The 26245-nt window shown below is 41.4% G+C and overlaps 1 protein-coding gene across 1 annotated transcript in view; it reads right to left on the minus strand.

Annotated features, from left to right (window-relative positions):
- Positions 1–26245, minus strand: part of Wdr11 (WD repeat domain 11) — a 44525-nt gene that overhangs the window by 10585 nt on the left and 7695 nt on the right. The window contains exons 6-19 of the mRNA XM_048338111.1: positions 25451–25616; positions 23958–24072; positions 22950–23145; positions 22573–22676; positions 19455–19636; positions 17401–17480; positions 12787–12893; positions 11093–11168; positions 7772–7880; positions 5365–5489; positions 4526–4673; positions 2857–2963; positions 2349–2463; positions 1506–1677 (exon numbers count right to left, since the gene is read on the minus strand). Of these exons, the coding sequence (XP_048194068.1) occupies positions 1506–1677; positions 2349–2463; positions 2857–2963; positions 4526–4673; positions 5365–5489; positions 7772–7880; positions 11093–11168; positions 12787–12893; positions 17401–17480; positions 19455–19636; positions 22573–22676; positions 22950–23145; positions 23958–24072; positions 25451–25616 (1802 nt within the window). The remainder of the gene's footprint in view (positions 1–1505; positions 1678–2348; positions 2464–2856; positions 2964–4525; positions 4674–5364; positions 5490–7771; positions 7881–11092; positions 11169–12786; positions 12894–17400; positions 17481–19454; positions 19637–22572; positions 22677–22949; positions 23146–23957; positions 24073–25450; positions 25617–26245) is intronic.

A 26245-nucleotide genomic window follows, 5' to 3' on the forward strand; every position in this document is an offset into this window, starting at 1 on the left:
AGCCACTACTGGCTACTAAACCCCTGAAAAGCAGCTAGTACAAAGAAGGGAGTGAATGTTTATTTTATTTAAATACAAAATCTGGGGACTGGGAATATGGCCTAGTGGCAAGAGTGCTTGCCTCCTACACATGAAGCTCTCAGTTCGATTCCCCAGCACCACATATATGGAAAATGGCCAGAAGGGGCGCTGTGGCTCAAGTGGCAGAGTGCTGGCCTTGAGCAAAAAGAAGCCAGGGATAGTGCTCAGGCCCTGAGTCCGAGGCCAGGACTGGCCAAAAAAATAAAATAAAAATAAATAAATAAAAAATCTGATACCCAATTCAGTCATTAAGTAGTTTTCAAGTATGTTTGGAATAATTTGAATACGTAACTTCTTTTTCAAGTGAAATTTAAAAAAAAAATCTGAATACAACTAAAAGCATTTCCATTGAAAATCTGTCCCCTGAACTGAGAAGATAAGTGATTTACTTTGTAATAAATGTAAAATGCCTACTAGATTTTGAAGACTAAGTATTAAGAGGTAAAAACTTCATTCATAATTATTAATACTGATTATACACTGAAATGCTGAATTTTTAATATATCAGCTGAGATAAAATCAATTGCATCTTTTACTTCTCTAAGCATGATTACTAGGAAAATGCGATCTAATCGGCTGTGGGATGAGTGTTCTGGTGAGATGTTAAACATGGGTTACTTTGAAACTTAGATTCTGTACTGAGTTTAAGAATAAGTTACTATGGGTTTGGACTTTTATGATTCAACTTTTAAATACAGTGAAAGAAAAGCTTTTTAAACATTCAGACTACATTCCTATACTTCTTCACCTAGAACTAAGACCTGAATTAAGAGCAAATCACCCCACAGTTCCCTCGGCCTCCCAGGTCACCTGGCTTTGGGGCGAGCCCCTCGGCTGGCCTTTCCCCGGGGGAGCCCTCACTCGCCATCCTGCAGAGGCCGCACTCCCCAGGCCAGGTCCGGCCCAGGTCAGGCCAGGCACAGCTCGCTGCCTCTGACGGCAGACCTCTGCGGAGTCACAAGCGTTGGTACCCAACGCTAGTGGGCGGTGATAAAAGCCAAAGCCCACACCACCTAAGTCACAGGCAACCTGCCCAACTAGCAGCGCTTAGAGCAGGAACATCCAGAGTCAGGGCAGGGTTCAACACCTCACTGTCTCTCAAAGGGCCAACTTCTGACTCTATAAAGGGACAGGTGATTCCCATAAAATGACTACATGAGTCTCTTGAGGATTTTTTTATAAATCATACAGCCTGGGCTGGTACACCAAAGGTAAGCTGGGGGAATAGTCCCGCCTCAACTAGAATCAATCACCATTCCCTCCACAAGAACCTTGCAAAGATGAACAAAAGCTGCGTGCCCAAAGTCAAAAGTTCACTGTATAAGGCTGGAATGAAAGGGCAGCAGCTCGGCCTGGAAGTAGCATTGTAGGGCCGGCAGCACTAGCTCCAAACACCCACTCAGGAAGAGTGGGGGTAACCTTACCCGTTAACTCCTGCTCATCCATTCTGAAGCACGTAGACTTCATAGACATCTCCAGGATCCTGATGCAGCCATCGTCTGAGGCCAAGATCACTTTATCTGACGTGCACCAGTCCACGTCCAATACCCGGAAGGTCACATTTTTCCCACTCCTTAAACTGCTTACCATCTGAACCTGGAAGGATGCATCGAAAAGAACCATGTTTAACATGGTGAAGTAACAATCAAAGAAGACAGTGCCCAGAGCACGTCTACAATCTATCTTTGCCAACCAACCTATCTGCGTATGTAGACCATATTTTAAAGGTCATAATTACAAGATCAATGAAAATATCAGTCAGTTAAATAGAAGTATTATAAAAGCAATCCTTCTTGGTTTTTGTTTTATTGGTACTGGGATGTGGATTTAGGGCTTCATGTTTATAGGCCACTGCTTTACCATTTAAGCCATGCTGTCAGCCCTAAAAAGCAAAAATCTATAGACCAGTTGTTTTGTGTGTTGGTCCTGGGCTTGAACTCAAGGCCTAGGCGCTCCCTCTGAGCTGTCTTGCTCAAGGCTAGCACTCTACCATGTAAGCCACAGCTCTGCTTCTGAGTTTTGTGGTGCTTAACTGGAGATAAGAGGCTGGGCTTTCCTGCCCAGACTGGCTTCAAGCCATGATCCTCAGATCTCAGCTTCTTGATTATTTAGGAATACAGGTGAGAGCCACTGACAAAAATAACAAGTTTTAAGAAATTTGACCTCTCTACCTCATGGTTTCCTTTTTCTAACTTAGGAAAAAAGGGGGAAACAAAACCAGCTCTGGTGCTGACAGCAGCATCTGTTTTGTCTTCTCAGTGTCTTACCTCTTTAGTGTCCCAAACTTCGGCACCATCGTTGTACATTGCTATCAATTTCTGGTTTCCTTTGCCAGGGGCAAAGCGAATCTTCCTCACCCAGCTTCGGTGTGTGGGTATTCCTCTGAGGATAAGCACACAAAATACATGCACATGAGGTGCACGGATGTAGCTGTATCTAGTGTGTCCCTGGCTCCATTCCTGGTATGGTCTGATGATGGGAGAGCTGCTTACATTGTATGGTGGGGGCTGCATCTGAGACAAGAACCTGCTCTTTAACGTGTGCTAGAACACTGTCCGGGGCGCCTGTGTGGGCCCCCTCCAACAGGGGCCTACTGTGAGGGACCCGGAGCTTGGCTCAGGGCCCTTCCTCCCGAGTTCAGGTAACAAGGGACCAAGGAGCCAAGCTGTGGCCAAGCTTGGCCATGTTTATGGGTCTTGCATACAAGACAAAAGCTTCCAATGGAGCCATAATCAACAGGGTACTTCTCTTTTCAGAGTTCATTCTTGCTCATACCTGGATACTCTGCCTTTTAAATCCCAAAAGTTTAAATTTCCATCCATATCTCCAAGCACCAACGTATCCCCTTTCCAAGCAATACAGGTAATACTGCCCATGCTTCCCTAGAAAATAAAACGACAGACATCAACGGTAGGCCATCAATGGTAGGCCAAATGGTAGGCCATCGGAACAGAGGAATATTTTTGTTCGATGACCATGATGATATAATGAAGATGTTTTAATTAAGCTTAATTATAAAGGTTTTCAGTTTAGTATGAATGATATCAGATTATAAAATACAGACACTGAAAGCTACACAGCATATCAATTTTAACTCTGAAGAGAAGATTTCAATTTGCTAAACATTGTTATTGGAGCTAGATTTGTGGAGAAGGGTTGAATTTTAGGAATAAATCAGAAAAAAGAAATCTAAAAGAAGAAAGAAAAGAACAATGGAAAGTTCAGAGAATTCGCTGTACCTCATCTCTCACTGCTAAAAAACAAAAATGAATTCCAGGGGACATTCAGTTTCAAGATTAATTGTGCAGCAAGTTTTCAACCGAAAAAAACTACCAGAGCTTTACTGGTGTCTTTTGGGAGCTTCTGGCATAATGAAGGTGAAAGATAAGGTTTCTGAAGGACACTGGCAGTATGAATTCCAGGGAGTTCTGCAGTATACAATGCTAAGGAAGTGCTGTTGATTACACTGAAATCTAGCCCAGTCCTGCCAAAGCATCAGGAATCTCAGCAGCCGGGGCAGAGTCGGAGCTTTACCACTTACACTGGCAGAGGACTTGCTGGTGTTTATCTATCCTGTTATTTAATCTTGGATTTCTCATTTACAAAGTCAAGCTCGTGAAGCGCTCCTGTAAGTGCTAGCACATTAGAAAGGTGAAGGCCTTAGTCACTGGGATCCTATGAGAAAGAGCACAGGCCTCTCACACGAGCCTACATTAAACTCACTGCTGCCACACGAACGCACCGTGCTGGACACGGACCTACTTGCAGGGCACCAGCCTCCCCCCTGCAACCCCAGGAGACCCTGGGCCACCTACACAAGGGTTAGCCTTCTACTAGAACATTTCATTTTAGATGGCAATTTCAAACACACATTTTAAAAATCTCTTCATCTCTATTTAACAATTCTAGGAGTCTGCATAGGTTAACATTTCATTATCTATTAAAAACAGCCTGCAGCATGTATACGGACACCAATTATTGATATAAAACTTTAAGGAGGACACAGACCACAGTACAACTTCTAGCAGATTACAATGACTCTGAACAGTCCTGGACTCTAAATCCCATCTCTCAGGGAAACAAAGGAGATGGAAACAAGATGACACAGAAGTTAGAGCTGAGTCCCAAACACCCCTCAACCACACTGCTAAGCCAGCAACCCAGGGAAAGTTACTTATTCTCCTCTGGCTTCCTTAGAAATAAAATGGAGGTCATTCCTCCTGGATTTTCATGGCAATAAACGCGAGCAACACTGGTAAATGTTTAACCAAAATCCTTGTTATTCTCTAGCACTAGGAAGTCAGTTCCATCAGTGCTAATGTCTCCTTACATCGCACTTATTGGTAAGTTTTTCTAGAGCTTTTCAATGTAACTATGCCTGGATACAGGCAACAAACTCCAGGACAGAAACTCCTAATGGAGATCTGACTGGAATCAGACTTACGTCGGGTGGAATCCGAGCGCTGTCTTTCACAGAGTTTCCTTCCACCGTGAGATGATAGACTTGGCCATCGTTATCCGTAAAGACAAAATGCTCGCGAGCAGAGATGCTCTGGCTGAGTTCAGATTTACTTTCTGCCTCCTGCAACAAGCTATGGGACAGAGGGAAACAAGATGAAGACATCCTCTTTTTCTGGGGGTAATGCCTATAACTCAGTTGCCCACACTACAGATCCATTGACAGAAAGTCCAAAACTACCTAAAAAATGTCCGAAACTCATCCTGCCCAGCTAGTAATGGAAAAACATACATCACTCCTAAATACAAAGTTTACTGGCCCAAGGAAAAGCAGCCATGTGAACTGAGCACGAGCACTGCTGCTGCAGAACTCCACAGGAGAGGGGAGCAGGGGCCTGTCTTTGTATACTTGGTGTCGTCGGGGTGGCACTCGACCCAGAATTCCCAACACATGGTGCCGTCTCTCATCTCCAGGGTTATCTGCACTCATCGGAGGTGTAGAAGCTGGGGGTAACGGGGCGGAAAGGTGCTGGAACCGTCACACTCAGCCATGGATGCTGGTGGGTGGACAGCACTGCACGTCACTGACAGCACTGCACAACAAAGCAATCCTTACCTCTTAGTGTCCGGATAGGCCTCCGTATGAAACCAGGTGTGCTCAAAAGCCGAGTCTGCTGCTTACCGCACACCCCCCCCCCACCTCCAATCCTGCGGATGGCACTTCTCAGCTTGAAGCCACAATACTGGAACTTCACATTGTGCAACACAATGTGCTGGTGTAGCACAAGCCACAGCACACTAGTAGCACAAGCCACAGCACACTACCTGATCACAGACGACTCAGCGATGCTCAGCTCCGCGTCCGAGACCACAGTCTGGCGCGCCATGGCCTCTCGGGTGGCCAGCTGTTTCTTTCTTAGGCTCTTCAAGTTGTGAGATGGAGACCACTCCTGTGAGGCACAGGCAGACACACCCACAAGTGGCAGGCTTTCTTGTGCCACAGCACCTTTGGGAACAGCTGGCACACTCGCCACTGCCCGGTGCCACTTACCCCTGCATGCAAGCTGCTCTGCTCAAGGGAAAAAGCGTATCAGCAATCCTCCAAGAGAAAGTTCCTATGCTTTCTCATTTACAAAATGAAAACAGTGAACTCAATTACAGTATCTCCTGGGTCCCCCGGCCCCCTTGCCTGCACACAGTGAGTTAGAGCCTGACATCAGGCAGGGGTACACCCAACCCTGCTCACTTCATTTACTTATTCTATGGTTCCACCTGTTCCAGTGAGTCTCATCCAATATCCTTGTAGATAGTTCATATGTATGTATTTCTAAGATTTTATTTTCTTTTGCTTTCTAAGAATCTCACTACATAGCCTGGGGTAGCCAGAACTCACTACAAAGCTCAGGTAGGCCTCAAACTCACGCTTTTCTTCCACTAACCTCCTGGGTGCTGGGATTACACGCATTCTCACCGTAGTTGGCTTATGCATGCATTCCTAAGTTATATAAATACTACTGACTTATGTGTCATCTTATTATGGTTTTGTGTCTAAGGTATCTGAGTTCTCTCCTTGTTTCTGCAGGATCTATAGCACACCACAAGGGTACCCACTAGTTGTTTAAACCAGGGCCCTGGACTCGCTAGGTAGGTGCTCTATCACTTGAGCCATGTTGGCTTCAGTTATTTTTCAGCTAGTGTCTTGCATAGGGCTGGCCTGACTGTGATCCTCTCACCTACAGCGTCCTGAGTAGTTGGTATCACAAATATGCAGCACCCTCCTCCACTTGTCTGGCCTTAAATCACAATCCTTCCATTCCCTGTCTCCCAACATCTGGACTACGGGTGCGAGCTACTATGCCCAATGAGCCTGAGCTTTTACACATGCTGTTGGTATTTTAGGTTTCTCTGCGTTTATTAAATGTTGACAAACCCTGTCCACTTTTTCCCTACTGAAGTGTGTTTATTCACTGGTGACTGCAGGAGCTCCTGGCTGATTTCAGACATTGAAAAGTTTCTTTTCCAAAACCAACTTAACTTTGATGATCACATCCTTCATCAATAAGAAAGTATTAATCTCTTCAGATTTGTTATTTTTATTCCTCTTGTTTTGAGCTTCTGCTATCCTCTCATCTCCAGGTTATAAAACCACTCTTCTGAATTCAGTTATAGTAAATGTTTTTGGTTTTTTTTTCCCTCTTTTTAAAATTTAGGTCTTTAACCCCATTTCTGAAAACGGTATCGGGGAAGAATCCAGTATGTTTCTCCAACAAGACGGGACAGCTTTCCCGACACTGTCTATCAATCAGTGTTTCTGTCCACCGTGATTTGTTTTACTGTACATTAAGTGCTACATGCTCACGGCTCTGGTTTGGAGCTCCTCATTAGGTGGCTCCATTTCCTCCTGTTCTTGTGTCAATATGGCATTGGTTTGTGGTCTCTCTTAACATCAGGTAGCAAGGGTCCCACACTTCCTAGTTACTCATACTTTCAAGAATGGGGTATCCACCTTTCAACCTTCCTTCTTTTATAAACTTGTTCACTGTGTTCCTCAAAGTATCAAAATGAAATCCTAATGGAAATGTACCAATGCAATACTAGATTGGCTATCTGAGAAAATGAAAGTGAACTCCGCTTATTTACACCATCTTGTCTGAACACACATTTTTAGCAAGAAAGCACACAGAGGGGCTGGGGATATAGCCTAGTGGCAAGAGTGCCTGCCTCGGATACACGAGGCCCTAGGTTCAATTCCCCAGCACCACATATACAGAAAACGGCCAGAAGCGGCGCTGTGGCTCAAGTGGCAGAGTGCTAGCCTTGAGCGGGAAGAAGCCAGGGACGGTGCTCGGGCCCTGAGTCCAAGGCCCAGGACTGGCCAAAAAAAGAAAAAGAAAGCACACAGAAATGATGTCAATTCAAATAACTAAAAACATCTACATACATACACATTTAAATAAATTAATTCTATACTAGGCACTAGTGGCTCACAACTGTAATCCTAGCTACTGAGAAAGCTGAGATTTGAGGATCCTAGTTAAACAGGCAGCTCAAGCAGAAAAGTCTGTCAGACTCAGGTCTTAATTAACCAGCAAAAAGCTAAAAGTAGATGTAAGGCTCAAGTGGTAGAGTACCAGCCTTCAATGAAAATAAAACAACCCAGAGTCAAGAGCCTCAGTTGAAGACCCAGTACCAACACATACAAAAAAAAAATTAATTCTTAAGCAAAACTTACCAGAGCAGTTATTGCAGGAAAATTCTTGGACATTTCTCTAAGAAGGGTGCAAGTCCTAACATCCCATAACTCCAAGGGTTTATCTTTGAAGACAACTGCCAAATACTGCCTAAATAATAACAAGAGAGAAAATTACCAAAAGTCCTTTCCGTACAAACAAGTATAAATTGAATGAGTATTCAAATAAGCATAAATTGAAAGTTCAGATGGCAAGTCCTGAGTGCAGTGTAGGTGGGTATACTAACACACTCAGTGCCCATGGCTACCTGTCACCAAAGCTCTGGGGTGACCTTGGATGGAAGCATACAGTCCAGCTTAGAGGAAAGAGGGGCCTGAGAATTCAAATCCTGTGCCACTACTGGCCTTAATGCGCTCAACTTCTCACAGCTGATAGAGGAATATAGACAACCTACACTGATGAACTGGGATGCAGGTTTTGGTACAAATTAGATAAAAATAATGCAAGGTTCTTACCATCCTGCCCCAGCATGCCAGAAATGCCACTGGAACAAAGTCCAATTCAATAGACAGGAGCTGAGCCTCCATTTCTCAGTAAGCACTGAGAAGGGCGAGGGCTGACGCCAAGGACATGCGACAGAGCAGGAGCATCCTGGACCCAGAACACCAAGGGACTCAGTCTGCACAGTTGGGGGACTTCTGACAAGCCAGGGAACTCCCGTTTGACATTTGTTCCATCTTTAAAATTGGGCTAATAAAAGCTGCCAGACTTACCTCCCTACATGTTAAAAGGACAGCGCAAGGAAATTATATGCTATGATAGATTATATATTATTCTGTTTATTACATCTAATATAAAGGCAGGCTTATAAATATCTAATGTAAGGTAGATGTGACAGTTGTGTCGAAGATATGTGAAACACTGTGACAACAGAAAAATGGCATTCCAGTTACAAATATGACAAGTGGAAAAAGACAGGGTGACTAAAATGTAAATTTTGGAACATGTGGTGTTTCTTTTTGACATTATCAGGGTTTTGAACTCAGGGCCCCAGGCTTTGTAAACACGTGACCCACACCTGTAGCTCCTCTCTGCTTTAAGTGATTGTTCAGGTAGGATCTCACACTTCCGTCCAGGACTGGCCTCATACTCAGCTCCTCCTGCCTCTGGCCTCCTGTGCCGCCATACTGCCACGCATGCACCATCGCACCAGCTTATTAACTGGCACGGAGTATTGCTAACTTTTTACCCAGTCTGGCCTTGAACTTCAATCTCTACTTCCCACAGAGCTCGAAAAACAGGTATGATCCACAACGTCTGCCCGACAGCAAACTACCTAGTCGGTTGGGGACTCACTCCACAGACAACAGTGAATTATACTGAAGGGTTTGAAGTCAGGTGAAAGAAATGGGACCAGTCGTTTCAGGTTTATGAGTTTAGTAGGAATGTGCAGAGTTAGCAATCAAGATTTGGACATGTCTGAGCAATTCTTAAGCATTCTGGTCTCAAGCTCTTTTTCATTCTTAAAAGATATGAAGAAGGCTCTCCAAAGAGCTTTTGTGATGTACATTGTAGTAAATATTTTGCATATTAGAAACCAAACCTAATAAATTTAAAGTTCTTAATGCATATAAAATGAAAAAGGTAGAATATAGCTAAGATGTTAGATCTAAACCCAGCCATACTATAAGTTACACTAATTATAACTTAAAACACTATAATGAGGTTGAGATTATCAGACTAGACAAGCCCAGTAACAGCCTCTCTGCAAGAAAACAATTTTAAGCAAAAGACATGAGTAGGGGCTGGGGATATGGCCTAGTGGCTAGAGTGCCTGCCTCGTATTCATGAAGCCCTGGGTTCGATTCCCCAGCACCACATATACAGAAAATGGCCAGAAGTGGCGCTGTGGCTCAAGTGGCAGAGTGCTAGCCTTGAGCAAGGGACAGTGCTCAGGCCCTGAGTCCAAGGCCCAGGACTGGCCAAAAAAAAAAAAAAAAAGACATGAGTAGAGTAGATGACACATACCTGAGGATAAATATTTCAGGTAAATGCCAACCAAATGAAGCCAGGGTGGCTATTAGTATTAGACAAATATAAAGAGAAAGAGGATCTTCCCTCTTAAGAAGTTAATTAACCGAAAGGCCAAGCAATCCTAAATATGTGTATTTCTAATTACAAGGCCTCAAAAAGCCTAAAGCAAGGGCTTAAGTTCTTTAAAACAAATATAAATAAATCCACAACTAAAGCTGAGACGTCAGCACTCATTTCTCAGAAAGTCAGAATACACAGGCAGATAATCAGTAAGAACAGACTTAAATAATAATTCCAACCCTAGAGAACAGGCCTTTGTGAAATACTGTAATCAACATCAGTAGACACAACTGACATGCACCAAGAAACACCATACGCTGGACCATGAAACAAACTGCATTAAACTTAAGAAGACGGAAGTACATAAAATATATTCTCTGATGACAACATAAATCAGAAACTTCAGCAAGGTGTATCTGGAAAACAACCAAATAGTTTGGAGTTTAAGACATGCTTTTATGAATATCCTGTGGTGTAAATATCAAAATACTATTTAGTAAAACAAAAACATGCCTTATAAAAAATTATAGAGGCATAGTGGTGCACACCTGTAATCCCTGAACTCAGGAGGCTGAGGCAAGAGGATCTCCTAAGCTACGATACTGAGTTTAAAGCCAGCCTGGTCTATAGAGTAAAATTTTGCCTCAAAACAAACAAGAACAACAATAACAAAATTTAGGCAATTCTGTGGTAAACCTATTATGCTGATTTTAAAAATTCATATGTACAGTACCCAACAAATGCAAAACAATATTGCAAACTACTTTAGAAAACTCACTCTTTTTGTTTGGTTTTCATTCAGTTACTGTTTCTAATAATACTGCTTTACCAAGTATTTTCTGTTGCAGGAAAAAAAAAACTTAAAAAAAATGTACAGGAAGTTGAAAGGGTCTAAATTATGAGGAAAATGTAATCTTTCATTTAATAATGCCATGCTTAAGTGGAAATACAAAAGCATCTCAAAAGATTAAAAAATAATATTTATGATATAAATGTCTACTTATAACCATTCTGCTACAACAATACAAACTGAGACTTTGGCTTTACCATTCTCAGGGCAGGTTAAAATTTACTCAAAAGGTTATATTACCATTTTAGACATGGAAAATAAAAAAAAAAAGGTAGCTCCTTAATTTTGCAGTCTAATTTTTTGATGGATTGCATGCATATTACCATTTCCTATCACTAAGAAATTAAAATTTTCACTTTCCTGGAAATTAAAGATTCCATTACAGTGACAGCACAGAATTCTTGAGGTTGACACTCACTTCAAATGAGACACTTTAATCATTTCAATGGGAGACTCATCGTTGCCTCGTTCACCACGAAAAGCAATGCTTCTACCTGTAATTGTAAATATTAAATTGCAAGGTGGCATGTGCAAGCTGTATGAAGAAGGCAGACCAATGTTACACGACCACCCCTGCTCCGTCCCCTTCCTGCCCTCTGTCCCCACCTCCTTTATTCATCTGTTTTGTTTCTAAGCTACTCCTAATTAAGTTAAAAAAAAAAAACATTAAAATACTCCAAGGCAACAATCAACAATGCATCACTCATATTCAAGTATCTATTGTATAACGACATTTTGGTTTGTATTGGTTAAAGAAGTCCATACTATTACTATAGGTAAAAGTAATCTGTGAAAGGTCAAGACTGCTGTCCTGGTCTTGGGCCTATTGGGAAAAACAAACGTGGATAACAGAGCAAAAGAGCCCTTCACCTGGGATAGTGCCTTTCACAAGAGCAGTGCCAGTGTGTTTGCAAGCAAAACGGGCTCAGGGACACAGGGCAGATCAGTTACCGAGACTAGAGCTGATGCTTTAAATTAAAAACAACAGTACCTTTCAGAGCTTAGAAATACAGTTATGTGTTGTGCGTGTGTGTGTGTGTGTGTGTGTGTGTGTGTGTGTAGATAACTTAGGAATATATATAATAAAAATATAGAGAGAACACATATAGAAAAATATATAGAACATATAAAGTAGTCTATAATATATAGTATATATCACATCTAATAATATATAGTATTTTCTATACAAAATATATAACTCTCACCCTGCTATAGTTTCAAGTATTTTACTTTTTAGTGAAACTCATTTCGTTGTTCACAAACAATGAACAAGTTATTTTACTAGAATATTTTCTATTGTCATTTTCAAACTCCTAAATTAAGTTTTGCTATTTAAAAACTATCACAAGTTTTAAATTAGAGCACTGAAGACCAAGAATTAGAAACAAGAGGTTCTGATTATGTTGTTTATAGTCATTTTTATTCTGTTTTCAGTTTTCCGTACCATTTGTCTTGAATATAAGCTATCTGATCCATGGAAGGGAAAAGGAATCACAGAAACAGCGGGACAAATGCAACAATGCTACTCACTAGACACTGTTGAAATGAACTTTACAGCTTGGAGGGAAGGGGAGGGGAGGGGAGGGGAAGGGAGGGGGGGAAGGGGAGAAGGTAAGCAGGAGAAAATGAGGGAGGGGTAAGTGTTCAAAAAGAAATGTACTCATTACCTTACTTGGGTAACTGTAACCCCCTTGTTCATCACCTTTACAATAAATATTTCTTTAAAAAAAACTATCTTTAACATTTATGGCTTTCAAGAGTTTCCTGGAAAGAAAACATTTAAACAATCTAAAAGTCTAAGTACAGGAGTTATTTTAAATTATCTTTTGGTTATGTGTGAAACACTGTTCTTAAAAACAAACTAGGCACTGTTTTTTTTGTATGAATCAAGCTGTTTAATGTTATGTACATTTGTTAATAATACTTATATAAACAAGGATGAGACTTTTTTCTAGGGCAATTCCAAAGTGGACACTCACACAGAATGGCAGGAAAAACACCAAGGTCAAAAGAAATCTTTTAGAACAAGTTTTGTTTTTCCCCCACAAGCAGCATCTCTTTGATCAATATGACAAATTATTTTGGCGCTTGGGATAATCTAAATATACGAACCTGTTGGAAGATCAACCAGCTGTAGTTCATTTCTTACTAATCCCATATTGTTTGGTATTGAGGTAGCAAAAGAAAGAAAACTGGTCAAACTTGTCCATTCGATACCCCTAAAATCAAACAAAGATATCCAAATACATTTTTCTGTTTGAAGAATTTGAAAAATAGGTTTTTCTACGACCTATTTGTGTGCCAATACTGGGGCTTGAGCTGTGTGTGTGTGTGTGTGTGTGTGTGTGTGTGTGTGTGTGTGTGTGTGCATGTTCACACACACACTGGTAATGAGGCTTGAGCTCAAGGCCTGGGCACTGTCTCTTAGCTTTTTCATTCAAGAGCAGTGTTCTACTACTTGAGCCACAGCTCAAGTTTCTGGCTTTTTGCTGATTAACTGCACATAAGAGTCGCAGACTTTGTTGCCTGCACTGACTTCAAACTGTAATCTTCAGATCTTAGCTCCCTGAGTAACTAGGATTACAGGCCTAAGCCGCCACCACCACCTGGCTATTAAAATATCACTAGTACCTTTTGAGAGTTCACTATCATATATGGCAACATACCTCAGATTGTTTCTAATTAAGACTTTATTTCCAAAAGTGACATTTTAATTATCCAGGATTCATACAATCATTAAAAGTGACTATTAAAATTTGTCCAGAGTCACATTAGCATATTTCTGAGAAGCTTCTTAAAAATAAGTGGTATAGAAATAATTTGAGCAAAATCCTTAAAGTTGGGCCCCTTAGGAATTCTGGCAAATGTTGTAAACGGTTGGTGAGAAGGCAGAAATTCCTACAACGCTACAACCTGAGTTGTTAGATGTGGAGGTAGACAAACATTCCAAGTGGCATTTATCAATTAGGGAAAAGTACAAGCCTCCAAAGACGGCGCCCGTGCGGAGCCCAGAGCCTGGGTGGTGCAGGCCTGATGGAGGCGATGGCACATTTTCCCCACCAACTCATCTGCACTGCCAGCTGCAGGCGAGGTGACAGGAGAGAAATCTCACCCGCAGCTCATTAGCATTTATGCGTCAGCACAATGCCTATGGCCACTCCAATAATACAATGGCAGCTTTGAGTCGCTGTGACAGAGGTTTTGGGCCTAATATCTAAGCCTACGATGTACTTTAGACCCGTCACAGAAAAGGTTCACTGACGCCTCAATTCATTTTCCCATTTCTGTGTCTACTGGAAAGCAATTTCTAGATGTGGCATGAAATACTGTCGGTCTTTCTCGTTTATCCGAGAAGCACAACTGTGTCCGACATCATATCCAAATTCCTTTATGACAGGCCAGCTACCTGCCTCATCCCACCTAAGCTTTCCACTCCATCATGTACACCTGATTTACTCTGTGTGTGCATGCATGTGTGCTGACTCTGGGGCTTGAACTCAGGGCCTGGGTATTCTCCCTGAGCCTTTTCACTCAAGGCTGGTGTCCTACCACTTAAGCCACAGCTCTACTTCTGGCTTTTTAGTGGTTAACTGGAGATAAAGATTCTCAGGGACTTTCCTGCCCAAGCTGGCTTTGAATTTCAATCCTCAGGTTTCCGCCTCTTGAGTAGCTAGGAAACAGGTGTAAGCATTTGCTATTTTAATTAGCGTAATTTTCCTCAGTGATTCCTATTTACCAATGTATCTCTGTCTTATGGCAGAAAAACAAATATAATCTGAGGAGAACTGAAAATAATAGTTCCAACAGAAGGCAACTGCTCCAGTTATCTAGGATTCTAACCATCTGAAAGAAAAATTGAGTCCAACTACGTAGCTTAAACTAAGGGCTCTTGGGAATTTCCATTCCTGGAATGACCTCTCTCTTTTGGTCTTCAGAAGAGTTAAGTCCAGGCCTAACTCAGTGCAAGTCTCTGCAACTGAGTTCTTGGCACAAATAACAATACCGAGTGCACCAGGAATGGTACATAGTGGAGTAAGCACTGTGTGTACTGGTAATTATCATCACCAGTAGTTCCTAATCCAAGAGTTCATTCAGGCTCATTTTCTTCATCAGCTCCCCATTCACTAAACTCAATCACCCACAGGGAAAAACCATACAATCTTGTTAATTATTCTGTAGAAAACCCATTGTTTTTCACTTTGCTTTTCTTTCCCCTAGCAGGTAATAATGTGTTTTGTTGTTGTTTTGCTTTTTTACTACAGTAAACAAAAGAAGAAAGGAATCTTTTTGCACTTAAGTTTCTGTAAGTCTGGTAGCTTCATGTTTGTCCACAGAAACCCTGAGGGCCGCCTTCCAAGTCTTGCTGCAGGCAGTCCAAATGAATGAAGCAATAGTGTAGTGATGCCACTATCTGGCCTCTTGCTCTTCACTCATTATTTTTAAATAGACATGTTAAGCACCAGTTTGTGCTAGTGACTTTACCCCTACCCTTAGAGCGGCTATAAATGAGAGAGCTATAGCTGCCCTCCTTCTGGAGCCTAGAATCTGGCAGAGGAGACGTTATTCAAGTGCATTTTGTATTATCTACTGTAATAGAGACAGGTGCTGTGTTGAATTCAAGTGCATTTTGTATTATCCATTGTAACAGAGATAGGTGCTGTGTTGAACAGGAGCTGTCTGTGTAAAAGACACACACAATCGGATCTCCAAGGCCAGGCAGGGATTGTTAAAGGTAAGGACCATTAAAGCTGAGACACCCCCCCCAAAAAGACTGCCAGACCACCAGAGGCAATAGTGTGGGTGGCAGAGAAATACCGCGCCACACGGCGCTTCTGTCTGTGGTGAGGGGGATGCAGCCTCTTTGTGAAGGCTTCAAGAAAAGCTTAGCGCTCCTTATCTTTGTTTAGTGCCACATGTATTCACACTTGTTTCCAGGTATCTTTCAGTAGATTAGAAGCCTCAAAAGCTCTGTCTACAGTGACACAGAAGCTTTTCAGCATCCCTGGTGAAAGCTGTACAGTTTTGCTGGGCATTGGTGGCTCAGGTCGGTAATCCTAGCTACTCTGGAGGCTGAGATCTGACGATCATGGTTCAAAGCCAGTCTGAGCAGCAGAGTCCCAAGGAGACTCTTATCTCCAATTATCTACTTAAAAAACTGGAAGTGACATGGTGACTGGAAGTGGTAAAGCACTGGCCTTGAGCAAAAGAGCTCAAGCCCCACAACCTACAAAAATAATAATAAAAACAACCTGTACAGTTTTAAGGGAGCCCACCCATGCAACTGTCTGCAGTTACACCGTCCCTGGACACAGGGCTGCACAAGCTTCATGTGTAGGGAAAATAACTTTCCAAAAGGTAGTCATTATTATCAAATAAAAACTAGAATGCACCGAGTTTATTGCTAATCAGTTCTGAAGTTTTTATAACGCCTCTGTGAAGATTTTATAATAGCTTTTAATTGAAATACTAAAACTGCATTAATTGAAACATAAAGATAACAGGATTTTAGAATCCTCTTGGGTGGCATCTATGAATATAAAATGAATTATCTTGAAAATGGCAATTAAAAGGAAACTCATGAAACTGGAGCATCTGTATCTGCTCATTCCCAATGATTTCCTGTGTGAGCAGCCTATCCCCTGAGCATTAGGTATTCCCAGTGCTTGCCTCTGTGAGTAGTCTACCCCCTTGGAGCATTAGGTATTCCCAATGCTTGCCTGTGTGAGCAGCCTATCCCTGAGCATTCAGTATTTCCCAGTGCTTGCCTGTGTGAGCAGCCTATCCCTGAGCATTCAGTAATTCCCAGTGCTTGCCTGTGTGAGCAGCTTATCCCTGAGCACTTGGTAATTCCCAGTGCTTGCCTCTGTGAGTAGTTTATCCCCTTGGAGCATTAGGTTTTCCCAGTGCTTGTCTGTGTGAGTAGCCTATCCCTGGGCATTCGGTATTCCCAGTGCTTGTCTGTGTGAGTAGCCTATCCCTGAGCATTCAGTAATTCCCAGTGCTTGCCCGTGTGAGTAGCCTATCCCCAGGCATTCGGTATTCCCAGTGCTTGCCCGTGTGAGTAGCCTATCTCTGAGCATTCAGTATTCTGCTAGCACTTTATGAGTAACTTCAGTGTTCCATAACCATTGCTGCTAGCACAGCACAGGCAAGTCGTGTAACTAATGGGGATGCTCACCTGCCTGATTCAGTTGCAAATTTTACTTAACACTAACATTTGACTAATAAACCAGTTCTTGAAGATTTCAGTATTCAGACACAACATGACAATGTGCTTGTACTTCACATTTTTAAAGATACAAATGAGGATTTTTAAAGAAATAATCTTAAAGAAAGATTTTTAAAGAAATAAAGGTGCTTCACATTTAAAGAAATAAACATGGATAATTAACAACTAAGATGACTATTCCACTTTGTTGTGAGCAGTGTTACTGATGAATCATGATCAAACTGAAAAAAAAACCAAACCTGAGCAAGGCAGCACAATGATCTGCAGCAAGAGATAGACTAGACTTTTGGAAAAATAAACAAGATGAAGCAATGGCAAAATGTTCGCTGTTCAAGAACTTCAAAAGCAAGCACCCTGAACTATTCTTAATTAATGTGGCCATAGCCGGATGTGTATGCTTGTGATGGAGATTGTTCAAGTGACTAGCCAGGGCTGCGGATACGAAGCGGATGTTACGTTTTATGTCCTGGGCGTTGACGTCCCAGGGGCACGCTCACCTGACCTCACACGAGTGGATGCTCAGCTCCTTGTGCAGCAGGCCACTGGTGAGGTGGTACACCAGGACAGAGCCGCTGCTGGTGCCTATCAAATGACAAAGCGCAAGAAGAGCACAAAGTTAGTGGGAGCACCAATTCTTTCCAACAAAAGTCTCTTCTCTGGAGTGAGTCATTTTACATTTATCTCTTATGAAAGAAACCCAAACTATGTGCTTTAAAAATGTATTCCTCTGTGGTTCTCCTAGACAAAAATGGCTTATAGCTAGATTTTTTTTTTTAACTACAAGACTTTGAAACCTGAATCAGTACGTGTAACTTTCCTGAGCTTTTCTACAATGGAGATTTGGAATATGTGGTCCCTTGGAAAGGCAACCCAACATCACTGATAGATTTGCTCTCACAGACCACATTTTTCTGTTTCTATTTACCAATTTGTTAAAAATTACTTCTGTGTTGCCTCACTAAGTAAGTCATGGCAAGACAGTAAAGTATCGAAGTTAATTGACTTCTGCAGTTGAAACGGCCTGGGTTCATGACCTGGCTCAGTATTTTGGGTGAATTACTTGGTACTAAATAAATCTATGAGTTTTCCCTCTATAAAAGAAGGGTTAATAGAAAATCTGCTACACATTAAATGAGAAAACACATGTAAAACACTTAACACAACACTTGGCACAAAGCAAGCACTTGGTTACCAGTACTGACTGGTTAATTAGTGTTTGTTATCACAGTCATGAACAGTCTGCAGTCATTACTCTTCCTAAAGCTTTCTGTGATCTCAGGCAGTATGTCAAAACAGCCATTGTGGCCATCATGGAGAACACAAACAACAACAGATCTAGTGAGGATGTGGGGGAGAAGGAACCCTTATACACTGCTGTTGGAAATGTAAATTAGTTCAGCTATGATGGAGATTCCTTAAGAAACTGAAAATAAGGGGCTGGGAATATGGCCTAGTGGCAAGAGTGCTTGCCTCATGAGATACATGAAGTCCTGGGTTTGATTCCTCAGCACCACGTATATAGAAAACGGCCAGAAGTGGCGCTGTGGCTCAAGTTGCTAGCCTTGAGCAGAAAGAAGCCAGGGACAGTGCTCAGGCCTGGAGTTCTAGCCCCAGCACTGGCAAAAAAAAAAAAAAAAAAAAAAAAAGTAATAACAAAAAAAAAACTGAAAATAAAACTCCCACATAACTCCGCTATACCACTTTAGGGGCTATATCTAAAGAAATGTAAATCAACATACAAAATCCATGAATACTACTTATTTATAAGAGCCAAAATATGGAGCCAGCCTAGGTACCCAATAGCCAATAATCAGATAAAGAAGATGTTCTACCTATATACAATGGAGTATTATTCAGCCATAAAGAAAAACAAAATTATGTCATTTGCAAGGAAATGGATGGAACTGGAGATCACCATGTTAAAGGATGTAACAAAGGCTCAAAAAGGCAAATCCTCTGTGCTTTTGCTCATATGTGGAATACAGACTTTAAAAAAATGGCATGAATGTAAAATAAGGCTGAAAAAGAGAACCAATGGGAGAGGAAAAGGAGTTATAAATATTGTGGAAGTATATTAAATGTGCATGAAAATAGCATAATGAAACCTGTAAAAAAAAAAATCCCAAACAAGCAACAACACAAGAAACCTATCAGAAACCATTCAAAGAGAGGAGAATGGGATTTAGGCAGGAATGATAGGGGCAGGGTGAGTTTGATCAAAGTATATGCATACATATCATAAATATCACAATGAAAGCCCTTTGTACAATGAATTTATCCTACTAAAACATTAAATATAAATGAATGGGTCAGGTTTTCATTTAGGAAGGAGAAAAAGAAAAGAATCTTAAGTCATATGTTTGTAAACTAGAAGAGAAAGCCAGAAGTTCACCAAAAGCATCTTAAGAGGAAATGCTCCCCAAATAAATACACTATTGGAAAACACTAGTATCTAGTATCCATACAAGTTCACTGAGCCACTTGACCCATCTCCAGAGATAAAAGGGTTATTAGCATTTTATACAATGAGTTTAAAAGAGCAGGTCAAATACGTACCCACAGCCAGCAGTGGCTGATAGATCTTGATGTTTTTTGTGGTCAGTGGAGGGCACATGCGGATGGCAAACTGAGGACAGGGCAGTCCTGAGAGCAGTCCTGTGAGCAGGAATTTGAGGTGCACCTCCTGCAGAATGGAGCCTTTGGGATGGTCTTCCCCAGCGATTGCACTTTGCCCTAATTTGCCATCAAATATACAACCCATGAGTTATCAGGGCATGCTGACCTTTGACACGGAAAGTAGCTTTACGTGGACACACGTGTGGGGTCTAGAAGCAGAGGTATGATGTATCATTGCAGTGGCTGTGGCTAGTGGGGTCACACCCTTCCACACACAGCAGCATCAACACCTCAAAGGATAGCTTACTGGGATCCCCAGGATTCAGGGCCCTGTGTCTCCTAAACAATTATTTCACCTGAAGTTCCTGGTACGAGAGCACCAACCTGAGCTGCAGACAAAGCAAGAGGAACAGGCTTGCAGCATTCCCACCCTCCCTACTCGGCCCCCCTGCCCCCCCTCCCCAACCCCCACCCTCCTGCTCCAGAGCTATCTGCAGCCTAGGTCCTCTGTAAGGGGCACAAAATGGGTAATCACAAAAGAACATGTTCAAAGAACCCACTTAAGATGTCTAGTAAGGAACCTTTATGTGTTACAAAATTTGAAATTTTTTTATTATTACTTTCTATGTAACACAATGTATAAACATACTAACAAATAATCTATTATAGAAACTGCTGCTGTACATAGCTAAATCTTAAATAGCTTTATTTTCATGTATAAATACTGGTTATAAGTCGTCTCAAACTAGAAAATGTCTCCTTTACAAATGACTCTAACAAAACATGAATAAGAGTACAATGAAATCAATTCTGTCCATTAGCAAAGGCACAAAGCTTCCTCCCTGCACCACTACTCAATATTGGGATGAACTTGCCAAAAGTACACAATAAAGTCTGTAAGTGACCACATGCGTACACACACACACACACACACACACACACACACACACACACACAGTGAAAGGCAAAAGGTAAACTGCTCCACAGGGATAAGACTATGACTACAATCTTTTGGCGCTACATGAAGCTGTTTCAATAATGTTATTAATAACTTATTAATGCTAATTAACAACGTATTAATTTTATTATATAGAAAAATGAGCTAACAACGTAATCTACTTAGATGATCCCTTAGGATTGATCACAAAACTGATAGCAATGTCTCTGCTTATTTTGGTAAGAGAAAAGGGATAGTAAGGAAGGGAAGTTTAACGGCTAGGCACTCCTGACACCCTCCTGACACCATCAGTTAGTGTGAGGTTGACTCCGGAAACTGCACTACTTTCAAGTATTTTCTATAAGAGGCAATGCGCAAGGTAGAGCAGATTAAGCTCTAACAGGAGAAGCCTTTATCCAATGAATACAAATCAGCCTCTGTATTTAACTGAATTGCCTTCAATTATCACTAAGTACACAATGAAATTCAAATTAAAAGTTTTAATTAAAATGTTTTCAAGTGACAAAGCTTTATTTATTTAACACATAATTGTACTACCTTGTCAAGAACTGCTATATAATCTGTATTGTTTTGCTTTTTAAATACTGTAATTTATATCACTTAGCAACCTTAACAACATAAAATTTCAACCTCCTACAGGCTTCATATTACTGGTTACTTCTGTTTCATATGTGATTATAACACTTTTCACGTTAATATTTTATATTACAAACAGACAAGGTCAATTAACTCAGAAAACGGTGTTACCAACAAAATTCTGCAAAACCCTTACGTGTGTCTAGACTTCCTCGCGTGGATTCATGTCTAATGGTGGACACAAAACTTTAGGTACAGAAGTTAGCCCCGTTGGTCAAAGGATCTACTGCTGGAAGGAATCATGAGAACACTGAATGTCTTGCCCTACATGACCTTGGAACAGGCAGGACTGGTAGCCTGGAGCTGGCTTCCAGGACCAGGAGTCCTGGGCTCCCAGGCTGGCCCTTCCGTCTACTGCTGAATGGCTCGGGGCAAGTCTCTGTACTGTTCTCTAGTCCTCAGTGCCACATGTTGTGGAGCTATACTAATACACATTTAGTAGTACAGCACTTGATGAAGAATTAAGACATCAACAAATGCCATTTAAACAAAAAGATATAATATCCATTCTCATTTATATAGAATTAAGGTATGGAAAACTGTGTAAGCCACATTCAGACTTTTTAAAGAAATGTGAAAATTGTTTGGCATAGTCTTAAAATTTTAGGTTTTATGATATTTGTCACCACAACTCATTCCATTCAAAGTTTCTTCAAAAAGAAAAGTCAGGTAAAGTAGCACATGGCTGTAATCCCAGCTACTGGGGAGGCAGAGGCAGGAGGATTTCAAGCTTGAGGCCATCCTGGACAAAGTTAACAATATAGTCTTTTTTAAAAAAGGAGGAGCGGGCTGGGTACACAGCTCAAGGAGGAGAGCTTCCCTAGCAAACAAAAGGTCCCGAGTTTAATCCCTAGTAACAAAAGTAGAAATCTTTTTTTTCTAAAACTGCTTGGTTACTTTATCATTCAACAATATTAACTGCATATCTACGAGGCTTGAGCCCATGAAATACAAAACTGACTCAAACATTGTCCCACCATTGTGGAGCTTGTAATTTACTGGAGGAAACAGAAATAGAACCACAATAACAGTACAGCTGATAGCTATTAGGGCCCACAAAACAAGAACATTTAAATCAGGCCTTGGGAGATTATGGAGCACAAAATCTGACTTGAATTTTGAATGAGGAACAGCAGAAAGACAGAGAATGAAAGTATGAACTGAATTTCAAGCCATGGCCAGCGAGCACACGGGTTCTGGGAGGGTAGGGGTGACCCAGCCAGGGCCTAAATCTCTGAGTCCAGCATCCAGGTGCCTGCTGGCATTGCTGCCGTTGAGATCAGAATTCCATAAGTCTAACCACGATAGTTCCTATCTCTGCCACTTCAGCACTTCTAGTTAAACAGTTCATAATCCTCTGTTTGATTTAGGACAAAACGGTCCTAGATGGTAATTTTCTCCCGTTGCCCTTCTATAGGAATGTGTAAGATGCAAGTGAGAAGGAAAAAGCCAAGCTCACCGATCATGTTGTCCAGAGAAAGGTCTGGGAGCTTGTTCTGTAGCACTCCTACAGGAATTCCACAGAATGACACTGGGGAGTACAAAGGTGACACACCAGAACTGCTGCAACGACACAACCACCACACGGTTTCATACAATTGCACTTCAGCAACTCAAAGGCATGGCATTCTACTCTCACAGTAGTGTTTGTTGTTCTTATCCGTAGGTTAATGAACGGCTGTCAGTTTTACATAATTGTGTAATGGTCTAAAGCCTTAATTATCTCTTTAAAATACTCTATAGAAACATGGCCCAGCTAATTTTACATGATTCTGGTAACTTTTTAAAAGAAAATAGAAAGCACCCAGGAAAGCCTGAATCCACGGACTCGCTCACCTGTGGCGTGAACTTCGAGTACACACGGCTGACTTGAGCTCCCATATCATGACCCGGCCATCGCTCACAACGAGGGCGGCTGCATTCTCATTGACGGGACAGCACACCATGCTGAAGGGACGAACTGTTTTCGTCACCCGGATAGCATCACACTGGCTTCGTAAATCATACGTAAGCTCTTGAACAGGATCTGGATCTTAACACAGAATTGTCTTCTTTCAATGTCAGAAACAACCAGGTCAAAATCACCAGCATTTGTGTCAACTTCCTAAAACCTCTACTAAGAAGACATGGTTCCATCACTAGTGCAATCAGGACAAGTTTCACTGTTTACAATGACTTCTAACTTCTTCAGAAGAAAACGGTAATCACTTAATGAGTGCACTCAGGCTTAACTTCTGCAAAGACAATGTGACCGAGGTACCTTGTTTTCTAAATAAACTGGTCATAGAAGGGTCATCAGTGACATCGGATTCGATCATGAGCAATACTCTACCACATACACAGTGGTCTACAAAGTCTAAAAATGCCTGTAGTCTATTAAAAGGTGTGAAAAGCACGCTCACCTATTCCTAGTACATCATGTCACAAAAGTGTTATTTCAGCTCCCCAAAAGGCACATCTGACAAGTGACTTTCTAACTTCTTAAGAACTCTGCCATTTTACAATGAAAACTCTTGATAGCCAAGAAGTCCGTGTATGCCAACACTACAGGCACACAGTTTAGACTTAGACTGAAGGACTCACGAAAGATAACATCTAATCTGTCCCTGGGCCAATCAAGAAGGAATTGCAATAAACATCTGTTGTACATAGGAGGGGCAGCGTTATAGTCTCTAAAGATTAATCTTTGCTTGTGTTTTTTATGTCTCATGATATAACTATATCCTAACATTTTTTCCAGGTGAGGACTAGCATTAACATTTGGCTGGCATTTGTCACATGAAGCTTTAGAAAACCATTTTGAAAAAAAAAGATAGTTAACATTACTGTGAGCTCTACACTCACCTGCTTCATCATTTGAAGTGGTGAAAATGCTATCATAAGATCTTCGAACACGTAAAGTTATACAACCATTTTCATGCAGGCAAAATAAACCATCACGCTGAAAGCAGGGTATTACCTGTAAACACATGACACATTTGCTTTTAAGAACACAGTAGAGTATTAAACTATATGCTACCACAAACAAGGCCACACGAAAGCTACCAGCACAACTATGTGCACGACAGCAGTAATTACCATAACCAGGATATGGAATCAACCCAGATGCCCCTCAGTAGATTAATGGATCAAGAAAATGTGGTACATATACACAGTGAAATGCTATGCTTCCATCATAAAAAATGACATCGCCCCACTTATAAGGCTATGGAAAGACTTAGAAAAATAATCACTTTAAGTGAAGTAAGGCAGACCCAAAGAAACATAGGCTCCATGGTTTCCCTCATTTGTCATAATTAGTATATGTCTAGGACAGTCCTAGCAGAGGATCACAATAGCTCAATAGCTATGTACATATGACCACATAAAATGATGCTAAGCGAAATGAACTCCAAGATATGGAAACAAGAGTTTGTTTGTTTTTAGTGTACTGTTTGCAGTTATTTCTTCTTTCTTGTGTTTTTTCCTTTAGTTTACTCCCTGTTGTCACTAGTTTTGATTTCAGGACCCTTTGTCATGTATATAAGTTTATCTGATTTGGAGAAGGGGAATCACAGAAGCAATGGGGCAAAGGGTGAACCAATGCAACAGCGACAGTCACTGGACACTGTTGGAAATGAACTTTACAACTTATAGGGGAGGGACATTGGAGGGGGTGGTGAGAATGAGGGAGGGAGTGACACTGTTCAAAAAGAAAGGTAACTTATGTAACTGTCACCCCTCTGTACATCACCTCTACAATAAAGTAAAATAAAAAATATATAAATGTTTACAAATAAAGAATATACTGGGGGCTGGGGATATGGCCTAGTGGCAAGAGTGCCTGCCTCGGATACACGAGGCCCTAGGTTCGATTCCCCAGCACCACATATACAGAAAACGGCCAGAAGCGGCGCTGTGGCTCAAGTGGCAGAGTGCTAGCCTTGAGCGGGAAGAAGCCAGGGACAGTGCTCAGGCCCTGAGTCCAAGGCCCAGGACTGGCCAAAAAAAAAAAAAAGAATATACTGTAAAACTCTAAACTCCTACTTAAGAGAATACAGGAAAAGAAGAAAAAGTTTATATATCTCACCCCAAACCTTTAAAGCTAAATGTGCATTAAAAAAATCCACTTGTAATCCTGCCAAAAGTCATCTTCATCTATGTAATTCAGTGATTATCAGTCAGAAGAATTTCTAGGTAAATCAAACCAACTAGAAGTACAAAAAATAAGGAAAGCAAAATAACACTATTGATTATTTAATAAACAGACAAGGTGGAACTAATGAGTCTGCAAGATTATGTTGTTTCTAAATAGCATCATAATAGCTTCAGGAATGTAAGTGATAAACTGTGGATACCTGCAGAAATGGGATTCCTGTTCGTTCTATTGCAATGACACCCACTGTCTGATTCACCTCTAGGTCAAGGATTAAAATCTCTCGAGGATACAGCAGCAGCATGTGATTCCTTTTGGAGGGCAGATAGGCCAACTGGAGGCAGTCATTCAGAGTTACAAATTCAGCACTGGAAGAAGTATCAAGAGAACTGATTCAGCACCAGTATCGGAACTGGAGTCACAGAGCTGGCAAAGGTTAACATTTGAAATGTACTAAAACTTCCTGAAATGACCAACACGAGTTAGAATCTGAAACTCATATCTCTACTAACAGCCAGAATCCAAATCATGACAAAGCTTAATTTTGTTTTGCAAAAACTGGGGTATAAACTCCAGCTTCCAGCTTGCTAGGCAGGTGCTCTACTGCTCGAGTTACACCTCCTGCTCTTTCTGCTCAGGTCATTTTTGCTGAAGGCTGGTGCTCTACTACTTGAGAAACACCTCCACTTGAAGCTCTTCTCTTTTGGTAGTTTACTGGAGGTAAGAATCTACTTGGGCTGGCTTCAAAACACAGCCTCCTAGGATTAAGCCACTGGCACCCAGCTTAATCTCACAGAAGAGAAGTAAAAATCAGAGGTAAAAATTTTAATCAATAAAATTGGGCTGGGGATATGGCCTAGTGGCAAGAGAGCTTGCCTCGTATACATGAGGCCCTGGGTTCAATTCCCCAGCACCACATATACAGAAAATGGCCAGAAGTGGCGCTGTGGCTCAAGTGGCAGAGTGCTAGCCTTGAGCAAAAGGAAGCCAGGGACAG

This window comes from Perognathus longimembris, chromosome 2 (genome assembly GCF_023159225.1).
Source record: "Perognathus longimembris pacificus isolate PPM17 chromosome 2, ASM2315922v1, whole genome shotgun sequence".
NCBI lineage: Eukaryota > Metazoa > Chordata > Mammalia > Rodentia > Heteromyidae > Perognathus > Perognathus longimembris.